The sequence below is a fragment of the Xenopus laevis genome, chromosome 1L (genome assembly GCF_017654675.1).
Source record: "Xenopus laevis strain J_2021 chromosome 1L, Xenopus_laevis_v10.1, whole genome shotgun sequence".
NCBI lineage: Eukaryota > Metazoa > Chordata > Amphibia > Anura > Pipidae > Xenopus > Xenopus laevis.
Genome location: NC_054371.1, coordinates 128,257,331 through 128,271,278, shown reverse-complemented (window position 1 = coordinate 128,271,278; position 13,948 = coordinate 128,257,331). Strand labels below are relative to the sequence as shown.

Below are 13,948 nucleotides of genomic sequence, written 5' to 3'. Positions count from 1 at the left end.
CCTTCAGTAGATGCTATGAAACTACAACTCCCATTATACTACACCAATTGTATAATTTGCAATTTTATAGACCCCCGGACTAGTGTATATTTCCATAAAGTTATCTACAAGTATAAGTTTATAAAAGTGTAAGGGGCCCATTTACTTAGTTCAAGTGAAGGAATAGAAAAAAAAGTTTGAATTTCGAATGGTCGAATATGGCTACTTCGACCTTCGACTACGACCTTCGAATCAAACGATTCAAACTAAAAATCATTCGACTATTCGACCATTCGATAGTCGAAGTACTGTCTCTTTAAAAAATTGTACGAACCCCTAGTTCGCCACCTAAAACCTACCGAGGCCAATGTTAGCCTATGGGGAAGGTCCCCATAGGCTTCCTAACAATTTCCTGATCGAAGGAATATCCTTCGATCAATGGATTAAAATCCTTCGAATCGTTCGATTAGAAGGATTTAATCGTTTATTCCTTCGATCGTTCGATCGTAGGAATAGCGCAAAATTCTTCGACTTCGATATTCAAAGTATTTTACTTCGACGGTCGAATATCGAGGGTTAATTAACCCTCGATATTCGACCCTAGGTAAATGTGCCCCTAAGTGTCAATGCTGCTGCCTTTGCATGTATGGCCACTTTCTATATTTACTAAAGAACTTGCCGTTGCTGTTGGAGCCCATTTAGCTAAACAACTGTAATTAGTGGTCAATGGAAGGTTATTATGTATGAAAGGTATAAAACAAATTGTGGCCGCCAAAAATGAACATGTACATGCAGTTAATTGGATTAAAATACCCGCAGTTCTATACCACAAAGAAGAAATACAGACAAACCATAAATTAACTGAATAATTGACAAAAGATCTTCAAATCAGGTTCAGTCAGAGAAACCTAGTAAATCCAGTTTTATGAATGGAGGAGAGATGCACTATTGAGCGAACAGAAATATACAGTAGATTGTGTGCATTAAATTAGACAAACTGACTGGATCTTTTATAGCAACTGTAGAGTATGCAGTTTCAGCAACATGATTTTAGTTAGGCTGGCCTTTACTCCAATAAAGGCTTTGCCACCATTAAGTTAGAAAGTGGTGCGGCTGTGCTTCAAAGGTTGACTGTAACCTTTTCTCTGCACAAATACTGAGTTGTATATATACACTACAACTCTGTATTTGTAATTTGGATGAATACACAGGGAGAAAATAATCATATGCCTTTCTTGAGATAAGGCTTTACCAACTTTAAGTAAGAAAGTGATGAGGCTGTGCCTCAAAGGTTGACTATAACCTTTTCTCTGCACAAATACAGAGTTGTATATTTACACTATAACTCGGTATTTGTAATTAGGGTGAATACACAGGGAGAAAATAATCATATGCCTTTCTTGAGATAACCTTCTGTAAAAATCCTGCAGCAGTACATTGTGTACCCACCTGTAACTGTATATAAGAAGTTATATGACAAAATCACATTTAAGCATTAGGTCCCAAAAAATATTAAAGGACCATTCTTTTATCTCAATGTCAGTACACGCTGACCCTGGACATGCCATTACAAAGAAAAAGGCACATTGTTGTTGTTTTAAATGATTATTACTATAGCCTTTTATGAGAACAAAAACAATAACAGATGCTACTTCAGTAACCTTTTGAGAAATATCTGAATAAGATTTGTTCCATAAGAAAGAAATGCATTAGAAAACAGAATTCACTACTCCTGGAGATCTTTCATGGCTCAGTGATCACAAAAGGAACACACCTAAGCTTAAATTAGATATTTAAAACAAATCCAATATATATATACCTGAATTTACAGCGGTTGGATGGAGCCTGGTGCAACATTTTTTAATGTTTCTTTTCTTTGCTACACTCTCATGCAGATTATTCTGCTGTGAAATAAAAATAAATTGTTAAAATGTTTCTAAAATGTTTTATCAATGCTCTTATCAAATATAATATTGTACATTTTAAAATACGACACTTTCTTTAAATGTTTGTTCTTTCTATTGCAAGGACATTTCTTATTAATGTTCTGCAGACACTGTGTCTTCAAAAGGGTGGTTAAACACCTAATGGTGGTGCTAAATAAAAGCTGATTGGTTGCTGAGAGAAGCCAAGAAAAATTTTACCTAAGCTTTAGGTCCAAAACAGAGATGTTATTGCTTCAAGTTTCAAGGTTTTACCTCCAATGCATAATGCACATTAGTCAAAAAGCAACACAGTCCACAGTCTGTTACACCCCTAGATAGGATATTTTTACTTATCCTTTGATGTGTTGTGGATCCTTAAGTGTTCCACCACACTCTAGGCAAGTAATAAATCCATGTTTATCACACCTCATTGGTAGTCACCAGCAGAAGGGTAGGACTAGTTTCTCTGTATCAACCCTGCCTTCTGATGAGTCATACTGCTGTGAGATAGACCATTATGGTTAACTTTCTTTTTCTTCTCAAGAAGATTGGCACCTATTTTAAGTGGTGATATGATTGTTGCAATAGACAATTTTACACTAGACAAGGTTCTTACCCTCAGTCCCTTTTATATTTTTTTTCTACAGATTTTTGTATTAAGAATTTGAGGGGGATCAGATTTTAAAGGAGAGAGACTAGTGTATGGAACTCTGTATATGAAGAATTAAACTACAAAATTAGCAACAAAGACAACCGTCAGCCATGATGCAGGAATCATGCAAATACATGCCTTGCCAGATGTAAATTCATCACTTGCATCTTCACACCCTGAATGAGTATATTCAGAACAAGTGTTTTCCTCAGCTGAGTTTGTGTAATTCATACACACATTTTCAGATGTAGCTGTTTTAGCATCTTCCTCACTTCCCAAAGTTTGACCCTCCGAATCACTGTGTTTAAAAGAGAAACAATAACATTAGCTAATAACAAAATCATATATTAATCCCATGAATAACCACATAAGGTTAATCCTGTAAATGCAACACAATGCAAAATTGAGAAAGCCTTAAAAAAACATTTGGAAGGCTCTGTTAAATGCATATGGTAATTTCAGAGCTCCTTTTAAACACAGGCCACAAACAACAGATATTGTTTGCTTTACTTCAAGAAAGAACTCACATGGCTGCTAAGATAGGCAGTTAAAGCAATTAAGTAAATTGCTTTAGTAAAAAACATATTGGTAACTTACAATATATGCACTCCTCACTGGTATGCAAAGCAGAAGGAATTCTGGGACAGGGGCCAAGGACTGCTCCTAAAAACTGCATGGAATGCACTGCACTGTTGAGCTCCAATATGGACAAAACCAGTCTGCACTTTGGATTCTGACCAGCCTATGGCTCTAGGTGTGATTTAAAACACAGTGGTTGAGGTAAAATTTGTAGGGTAGGGTCCATTTCTAGGATCCATGGAAATGGAAATTTTAGCAGCAATCAGTTGACCATCAGAATATATTCCAAATGGATTTTGAATTACCAATGCAGAGTATGGGAAGGAGAGAGACTCTGTGTTTGCAGGAAACAAAGTAGAATGCGTGAGAGTCTAAATGAGGACGTTTGAACTGGTAAATAAATAACGTAAATTTTTTAATTATTAGCCTGTCTACTCCAACCCTCTTGAGCTCCAATGCTACCTCATTGTCAGTCACTGGACCCTAGCAGCAGATTGACTGTGAAGCTTGAGTTCAATTATTCATAAAAATGTGTATAAACACTATCTATTCGTCAAAAAATAAATATGTATATATATATATATATATATATATATATATATATATATATATATATTTGCAGTCATACAAGATTCCACAGATTCACAGAAACTATTGCAGACTGCTATAATAAGGAACACATAAAAAAGATGAGATATTATTAGAAAAAAGTGGAATTCTGCATTGGCGGTTAGCGACCTCAAAACCTTATTCCCCGCCCTTGTGGTGGCATATAAACGTGGGTTTAATATTCAAAAAGAATGGGCAATACAAAATGTAGCCGCTCCCAGATCACCATAGTTGTTTGAAGAGGCTGCACAATCCTCAGGCATTTCCTAAAGCCTCAGATGTGCTCAAAATTTGGCCAGTGGCACATACTAAAAATAAAGTAAAATAATGGTCTTTATTGGCATCACATCCATAGTGGAGCCAACCAAGACCATTATTTTACTTTATTTGGAGTATGTGCTGCTGGGCAAATTTTAATATTATTATCCGCATATTGGTAAAAACTTTTCAGTTAGGCCACATATTACCTGTACAAGATACTGTAATAAAGTTGGAATAAACAGCTTCAAAGCAGTATTTTCAAACTGCATGTGTTTCTTTTATTAGCAGTGCACTGCTAATAAAAGAAACACATGCAGTTTGAAAATACTGCTTTGAAGCTGTTTATTCCAACTTTATTACAGTATCTTATACTTTTTGGGAGTGTGACATAGGCTCCTAGGAATTCACAGCGATACACTTTTTGAAATTATACGCTGGGACCAGCAATTTGTCTTACTTTACCTGTACAAGAACTTGTGTCATTCATTTCATAACATATCCATGAGTGTCATGGGCAAACCTGATTTTATGCCCATCTCTCTGCAATTAGTTTGGCATTTAGAAACACAGGTAATAGGATAATAAGATTGGTGGCTTAACACTTTTTTTTTTTTTAAAGCGGCCATAGACTATTTTTTAAATCAACTAATTTTTAAATAGTGTCATTGGTGGGTTGGGGAGTACTGTTTTAGTTTTAATTAGTTTTAATATGCAGATTGAGTTTTGAGAATGGTTCTAGAACTGAACCGATATGTTGATCTGTGCAGTATATTTTTATAATACACAAAAGCCATGAATATACTGTAAATTATATCCTTATAAACGGTGAGTTCTGATGTCATCAGTTATAAACGGTGAGTTCTGATGTCATTTCTGTCACATGACTCACTGAAACTTGTGTATTATAATAAATAAAGTACCCCCAGTTGCAAAATATGAGGATATTAGAAGTTACCTCGGAGTTCCATGACCTGTATAAAAACACTCGGCGTTCGGCCTCGTGTTTTTATATGGCCATGAAACTCCTCGGTAACTTATAATATCCTTATATTTTACAAGAGGGGGTACTTTATTCACTATATATTTAACAATAAAGGATTGATTACATTATATTAGGGATCCAACAAATCCAGGATTCGGCCGAATCTTCGTGCCTGTATGAACATAATACTAATTTGCATATGTAAATTAGGGGCAGGAAGGGAAATCACATGACTTTTCGTCACAAAACAAAAAAGTACATTTCTTCCCACTTTTTCCTTTACTAACTCTAATTTGCATATGCAAATTATTATAGTACAACCCCCATTTTACATCCCCTGATTTTAAGTTGTATAATGTTGTTTTATGGTCCCACCTATATGTTATGCATAACACATTTCCCTAATTTTACATTTTCCTGGATTTTCCCCCTGAAAAAACGTAAAATGGGGGTTCTACTGTATTTGGATTTGGTTCATTGTTTGACCGAATCTTTCACGAAGGATTTGGCTGAATCCTGGATTTGGGGCATTTTATGCCTAAAAAAATACATAAAATAAAGTTGGTTCGGTTGGCCAAGATTTTTTATCAGTATGCTAAACCTGGTAATAGAAATAAACCAGTGCTATAATTATGCAGCTATCATGTAAAGAAATGCCCCTGGATTTCTTTGTGTGAATAAAACAGGAATAGACCCTCTAAGGAAAGTTGCTGCAATACAAAGCATTTTAAACAGTGTTCAATTAAAGTTAGTACAATGACTGAGCATAAAACATACATGAAATACTTATTGAGGATGGTTTTTAATTTAAGGGATGTTAAACAGCTTGTAGACATCTGGTAGCAAGCTGAAATGGGTCATTTAAAATTTATCTAACTAAATAAAAGGGGGGAAAACTGCTTTTCCTCAAGGATCAGCATGTCACAAGATAACTAAACTGACTTCGTAGGCTTGCCTGGGAATCCTTAGCTGTCAGCGGTGAATATGCAAAGGGCCAGCAAATTAAATCAACCTGCCAAACTGTCAATTTCAAGCCTCATGACTGCATGAAAATAGCATCACTGGAAGAAATCAAGCATTGCCTTCTTTTGGGCTTCCTGGCACCTATTCAACTGCTAGTACAGTTGTGGCTAATTTTGCATGCAAATTTCAGTCAATAAGCTCAGAACAAGACCTCCCAAGATATTTCAAAGGATCTGACAGGGTTTTTTTTTTTTTTTCAATACCGACAGTAGTTGAAATTCAATCTCCATTCGCCTGTGCTTTGCATATGCACAATGTCCCCACAACAGAGCCGAGTTAATGAGAGCCGTACCTGTCTTCACTAACATCTTCCCATCCGTCTCTGCTGAAGTTCTCAAATACACTGCTCATAACCTTGATAGACTGATTAAGAAAAGCTTGGTGACGTCTCACAGAGATCTTCTTGACTGCTCTTTGTTTAACTTTGTTGACTATATGCTTTTTAGTTCTTTGCCTACTGTTCAACTCCCTAACGGCTAGAACAGGAACTGTTCTAACTCGCTCCTGAGCACGTTGTAGGTTCTCTATTTGCCTTAGGAGATCCCGGTTTTCATTTTGCAGTTTGTTACCATCTTCCAATAGCATCCTCAGTGCTGTGATCTCGTTAATTAGTTCTGCATTCTTCACCTCTAAATTCTCTCTCACTTGATATGCTTCCATATTTTCAGTCGTCAGTTTCTGCATTTTTGTCTCTCTAGTTTCTGCGTCTTTTTGTAGACTAATTATGAATAGTTTTAAAGAATGTTTCTCTCCAATTAATTCTTCATTTATTCCTTTTAATTTTCTTACTTCTGCTTCTAATCCACTTAGATGTGTTTCCAAACGATTTGCCTAAGATGAAAATCAAAAGAAAAAGTGACCACTATAACAAGCATGCAGTCATTATGCAGTTTAGTGAATTCAAGGACAAACAGCTCCATATTACATATTAAAACAAACATTTGAAACATAGGGGTAAAGGATAAATGAATGCTTCTCACAATAAGGACACTACACTATACAAGTGTCACTGACTCAATGACAACCATGCCTTTATTATGTTATACCATTGCTAATGCTAAGCAACTTTTCAATTTTTTTTTTAAAGTTTTTGTGCTATTTGCCTTCTTCTTCTGACTCTTTCCAGCTTTTAAATGGGGGTCACTGACCCCATGTAAAAAACAAATGCGGTTTAAGGCTACACATTTAAGGGGTTAGTTTTCGAGAGCACACCACAGATAAAGGCTTAAGGTTAAAGGTTTTAGCTGGAGTGTTTTCAGATTTGGGCTTCAGGTCATAATAAATATTGAAAAACTCTAATTATTCAGGAAAAAATCAACTCAACCTTTAATAAATAACCCCTTATTGTTACTGTTTATTACTCATCTTTCTCTTCAGGCCTCTCCTATTTATAATCCAGTCTCTTATTTAAATAAATACATGGTTGCTGAGGTAATTTGGACCCTAGCAACCAGATTGCTGAAATTGCAAACTGAATAGCTGTGGAATAAAAAACAAAATAAACTCAAAAACTTCAAATAGTAAAAAATGAACTAAAGAGTGATATAGTTAGACCATTTGTATTTGGTCTAACTATATCACTCTTTAGATCATAGTAAAAATGTATTTAAAGGTGAACAACCCCTTTAATAACCAAAATAAATGATTGTTATCTTTATCTGTGAGGAAATTAAAGGAAAAGCAACACCAAAAAATGAAAGTATTTTAAAATAATGAAAATATAACATACTGTTGCCATGCACTGGTAACACTGGTGTTTCTTTCAGAAACACTACTATAGTTTATCTAAACAAGCTCCTGTGTAGTCATTGGGGCATCCATTCAAGCACAGGATGATACTCAATAGATAACAGATAAGTTATGAAGAATCCTATTGTATACTACAGAGTTTATTTGTTATCTACTGTGTATCCTGTGCATTTTCTCCTTTTTCAGCTTTGAATGGCTGCTCCCATGATTAAACGGCAGTCTTTTTATATAAACTATAACAGAGTTTCTGATGCAAACACACCAGTTGTACAGTGTAGCCCAACAGTATACAGGTATGGGATCCATTATCTGGAAACCCATTATCTGGAAAGTTTGAATTACGGAAAGGCTGTCTCGCATAGACTCCGTTTTATCCAATTAATCCACATTTTTAAAAATGATTTGATTTTTCTCTGTAATAATAAAACAGTACATTGTACTTAATCCAAACCAAGATACAATAAATCCTCATTGGTAACAGAACCAGCATATTGGGTTTATCTAATGTTTAAATAATTTTCTAGTAGACAAAGGGGTTGTTCACCTTCAAACAACTAGATGTTTTCAGATAGATCACCAAAAATAATGACTTTTTCCAATGACTTTCTATTTTCTATGTGTCACCGTTTTTCTAATATTAAAGTGTAAAGTGGTATTTTCACTTTCTAAAGCAGCTCTGGGAGGGGGGGGGGGTCGCTGACCCTGTAAACTGTTCTAAATTGATACATTTAGTTGATACATTTCTTGTTTGTTCCTACAGAGCAGGCAGCTGTTAGAATTGATACAATGGTTGCTAATACTCCAGGGAAGCTGCTGAGAAATGGATCAACTAAATGTTGCAAAATTGTAACATTTCAGAGTCTGCACCTGAATTACTGAGCTGCCAGACACAAACACGAGACAGGAACATTCAACTTTAAACTTAGATTTTGGAAAAACAGTAAAAAATAAATAATGGAAAGTAATTGAAAAAAGTCTTTATTTCTGGGGAATAATCTGAAAACAACTGAACTGGAAAAAGTGTTTGGAAGGTGAACAACCCCTTTAAGGTATGAAGATCCAAATTATGGAAAGATCCATTATCCAGAAAACACCAGGTCCCCAGAATTCTGGATAACAGGTTCCATACCTGTATAATGTTTTCATTACTTTAAAACGCTTTCATTTTTTGGTTTTACTGTTCCTTTAAGAACAGAATTCATAATCTGATTATAATGTATTAGCGTTAGAGAGTGGCTTGTCAAATTAGTATGAAAAAAATTGTCACTATGCCTGAAATACTCCCTGACAGGACTTATCCCTTGGAACTGTGTAGTGATACTGCCTTTAGAACTGACAGAAACCTTTTCAGTGCTGTCCCCTTTAGCTATAAGTGCTTTACATTCATTTGAATGTGTTCGTTCTCTTGTTGCATTATGTTATACACAGCAAGTCACTCAAAATGATTAAAAGGAAATGCAAAATGCCTTTTGGGCTTATACCCTTTGTAAGCAGACTAGCACTTTGCAGCTACGAGATGAACATTTCTACCTTGCAAGTAAAATTAGAGTGCTGATTCAGAGATGATAAACTAAAACAAACTGGGTGACATTATAAACAGGAGCACTAAAATTATTTCATTACTCATTCCACCTTAAGATAAATGAATGTGAGTACATCCTGTTCAGTGTGTTATTACTTTAACATGATGTTTGTCATTCCATAATAACGAGATGACAGCATTCATTAGCTGACCATATGGCATTTGTTAAAAGAACAAGCAATCCAATCATTGCCTTCAAATAACTACACTCCTTTTACAACTTACTCATAGACAAAGAGAAGACACTAATGTGGTGTTTTGACATTCAATTACTTGCACTGTATGCTGCCAATTAAGTAGAACTGATTTGTATTTAAAGCTTCTCCATAGATAAAATATTTTGCAGGCAACAGACACAAAGAGTAAATTTGTGGAGGAAAGTATTAAAAAAAACAAAAAACAAGCAATTGTATTGTTTCAAAGTTGCAAAACCAGCCATATACAGTACCTATTTCTATGAAGACCACAAAGTTCAGACCCATTTCTGGAAGATTCTTTTGAGCATTGAGTTAATATTACTATTGCAAATATTTTGAAGGTAAATTCACCTAAAAATAAATAATGAATATCTTAAAGCTCTTTCGTGTTTCTTATATTCTATGCTTGACACCTCTGTGTTGTTGCTGTGGGCAATGAACATAATTTCCTTGTTTCCATTATGGCAGTTCCCTTTGTGTCTTCTTTTACTTTTGCTTTTCCTCCACCCTTTTCAGCTTTTACTCCCCCTCCTCTTCATTTCTTCCCTTCTGTGCTCCTACCTGTTCTGTCCTAGCTTTTTCATTTTCCTTTGCTTTATTTTCTTTCCCTTAAAACAATGTACTGTATTTTCCTCTGTAATCTTAGATTCTCCCCAAGCCCAAATTTGCCCTCTGGTTTACTCCTCTAACGAGGTACCCTTTTTGCTATCCACTTTTAAAATGATCAAAAATTGTCACTATTACTTAAATGGTTTCCCATAAACTTTTACTGTCCTTTCTACTAACTCCCTTTATTCTACTGTGCCTCCACACCACCTACCCTATACTACTCCGTTCTGTTGCTCATATATATTATATAATTATATATATATATTTTTATATATATATATATATATATATATATATATATATATATATATATATATATATATATATATATATATATATATATATATATATAGAAAAACCGAAGCTGGTGCACACAGCAAATAAGAGTCCAGTGCCTGTGTGCTGGTTCGTACAAAATAGTATAATGTCACCAATAAAAACTGCACCAAACAGGTCTTTGTTGTAGTGTCAAAAATCAAAATGTATTTATCGATGTTTCGGCTCTGTAGGTCGAGCCATCTTCTTACTCCTGAAGACGGCTCGACCTACAGAGCCGAAACGTCGATAAATAAATTTTGATTTTTTACACTACAACAAAGACCTGTTTGGTGCGGTTTTTATTGGAGACATTTATATATATATATATATATATATATATATATATATATATATATATATATATATATATATATATATTACATATATTTACATAATTTCAACGACTGATATCTGGCCAAAAATCGGGCAGATATCGATTGGGCAGGTTTGATTTTCCCCTGCATTGGCTAGTTGATGCGATCCTCATCCTGTCGGCATCTATTCTTATAATTGTAATCTGATCATTTGTTCCTACAGCCAAATGATTGGATTAGCCCAATATCACCCTGTCTTTGGTTGGCATATCAGGGAAAGATCTGCTTATTTGGCGACTTCGCTAAATGAGCAGATTTTATAGTGTATGGCCACCTTAACCAGATAACATTTCCTTGACACCTGAATTGCTAAAAATGCTCCCATGTCCCTTCTAGTGGTAGATATGAGAACAACATTCAATAGTAAAAATCCAAGCCCCATCGTAACTCCTCCAGTTACATTGAGTAGGAGAAACAACACCTTATTTGAAAGCAGTTCCATTGTATGTGCTGGCTCTTTTTGAAAGCACAGAATCAGGCACAATGACCTGCTGCCTGCACACCAATGCTACAGCTAAAATAAAATACATTTGTTGGTTCAAGAATATCATTTTAAATGGTACAGTAAATGATTTGTAATGTAAACAGTGTAATTTAGAAATAAAAACTACATCATATAAATCAGGACAGATTTCTTTTTAACTCTCGTGTCAAAAAGTATATGTAAGAATTGGGAATGCCAAGCATTATTCTGTTTAAAGTTTGTCTTTACTTTGTTAAAAAAAAGGTAAGACCCTTCATAAGTCCGTCAATTTATCATAGCTCTTTAAATTATAATAAATGCATTTTAAATACGTTGTTACATTGCAAATTATGATACCTTGCGCAAGGCCTGGTACAAAACCTCATCTTTATTTTTCTTTGGGGTACTGCTGATAATGTCTTCCTCTTTGGCAAGTATATAAAGCAGTTCTGCAAAAAAGTACATATGTATGTATTTTATTAGTGGTCCATCACAAGCTGACCTGCAATGGCATGTTTGTCATTTCCTAACAGGGGAAATGTTCTTTGCTTTAACTATCCTGTGTAAATTGGTCCATTTCCTTATAATAAAAAAAAGTGGAGTTTCTTTATGCACTGACCTCTCTTCAAAGACTAATGTCATACAATTAGGAAGTCTTTGGAACATCACAACGATATCTCTTTTTTGTTATACAGTACGAACTTTACAAAGGTACAATACATTTGCAGGTTACAGATACTGTACTTTTATTTCCATTCTTTTATAGACTGCACCATCTTTTGCCTTGAAAGGAAATGCCAATGCCTTTTTATCTACATAGTCTCTGTCAGTTTTGTTCTCTGGGTCCTGTGCCCCTGCTAGGAGGATCAGAGTGATTGGGGGAACAAAGCAAATAGTAAGAGATTTAGGATGAAGTAAAACTTTAAACCACTTTGCCTCTGTTTAATGCAGATACTGCTCATCTCAGGCATATTACTCTTTAACAGCTATAAGGTAGGCTTTGTAAGAAATTACAAAACAATTAAATGCACAAAAAAACCCAAGTTTACAGAAAAGGAGAAATAAAAAATATATAAAAATGCTGTTAATAACCACTAAACGGCATATCCCATGTTTCAGTTATTTAAAGTGGACCTGTCGGGTTAACTTTTAGTTTATTATAGAATGGCCAATTCTAAGCAACTTTTCATTTGGTCTTCATAATTTATTTTTCATAGTTTCTGAATTACTTGCCTTCTTCTCCTGACTCTTTTTAGCTTTCGAAAGGGGGTCACTGACCCCATCTAAAAACAAATGCTCTGAAAAGCTACAAATTTATTGTTATTGCTACTTTTTATTACTAATCTTTCTGTTCAGACCATCCCCTATTAATATTCCATATTCTCATTGAAATCAGTGCATGGCTGCTAGGGTAATTTGGACCATAGCAACCAGATTGCTGACACTGCAAATTGGTGAGCTGCTGAACAAAAAGCTAAATAACTCAAAAACCAAATAATAACAAATAATAAAAAATTTAAATCAATTTCAAATTGTCTCAGAATACCACTCCCTTTCCCCCCAGCAGCCAAACAAAAGAACAATGGGAAGGTAACCAGATAACAGCTCCCTAACACAAGATAACAGCTGCCTGGTAGATCTAAGAACAACACTCAATAGTAAAAACCCATGTCCCACTGAGACACATTCAGTTACATTGAGAAGGAAAAACGGCAGCCTGCCAGAAAGCATTTCTTTCCTAAAGTGCAGGCACAAGTCACATGACCAGGGACAGCTGGGAAATTGACAAAATGTCTAGCCCCATGTCAGATTTCAAAATTGATTATAAAAAAATCTGCTCTTTTGAGAAATGGATTTCAGTGCAGAAGTCTGCTGGAACAGCACTATTAACTGATGCGTTTTGAAAAAAAAAACGTGTTTTCTTATGACAGGATCCCTTTAACTCAAAGGTGAACAACCCCTTTAATTATATGTGCAGATTATTCACTCTAAGTTTCTGGTATTCTAGTGGGTTAATGAATGTTAAAATCAAAATGTAGTTTTTCATTACTGTTCTTAACAATTGCAATTATAAAATAAATTCAGAAAAATAATAAAATATATTTTTACATGGCCAACAGTTAAATGTACAAGTTTGTACTCTATATTCCTAGGAAGAAAAATAAAGCCTAATACCTTCAAACGTAGTGTAATACACCACGTGGTATGTTATACGTGGTGAAAAGTTATAGTTCTCCCATCTGTGTATCACTCTGGGTCCCAAGAGTTCTGCTTGGTGGATGTTTCTAATGGCAAGCTCTGACTCTTTTTCTTTGAATAATAGGGTTTGAATAATAGCTATTTTTTTGTGAATAAGATCAAAGTCGACACAAACTGCTACCTATAACAGCCAAAGAAGGGAAGTCATTCTTAAATTGGACCTTATGCATTCAGGGGTTGGTCATGTCCCTTTCATTCTTCGGTCCAGGGAAACAAAAAATATATGGATCCAACCAGTGGGAAATATGCTACTAGTAAAAATGTGCACAGTAATTTATAGTTTCCCAAAGTACCAGCTACAGCAGAACTATGCAACTAACAAATGGAGGGCTCTGAGTGCAATTCAAATAGCTCAACATCCATTCCATATCCTATACATTCCAGAAA

At 35.0% G+C, this 13,948-nt stretch overlaps 1 protein-coding gene across 5 annotated transcripts in view; it reads right to left on the bottom strand.

The window, feature by feature from the left end:
• cntln.L (centlein L homeolog) overlaps window positions 1-13,948 on the bottom strand; it is a 135,528-nt gene that overhangs the window by 47,157 nt on the left and 74,423 nt on the right. For 4 of the 5 annotated variants that reach the window (XM_018257347.2, XM_018257356.2, XM_018257324.2 and 1 more), the window contains exons 15-18: window positions 11,660-11,751; window positions 6,303-6,841; window positions 2,695-2,854; window positions 1,799-1,883 (exon numbers count right to left, since the gene is read on the bottom strand). In XM_018257347.2, coding sequence (XP_018112836.1) covers window positions 1,799-1,883; window positions 2,695-2,854; window positions 6,303-6,841; window positions 11,660-11,751 — 876 coding nt within the window. The remainder of the gene's footprint in view (window positions 1-1,798; window positions 1,884-2,694; window positions 2,855-6,302; window positions 6,842-11,659; window positions 11,752-13,948) is intronic. The other variant, XM_018257341.2, reaches the window with a different exon arrangement.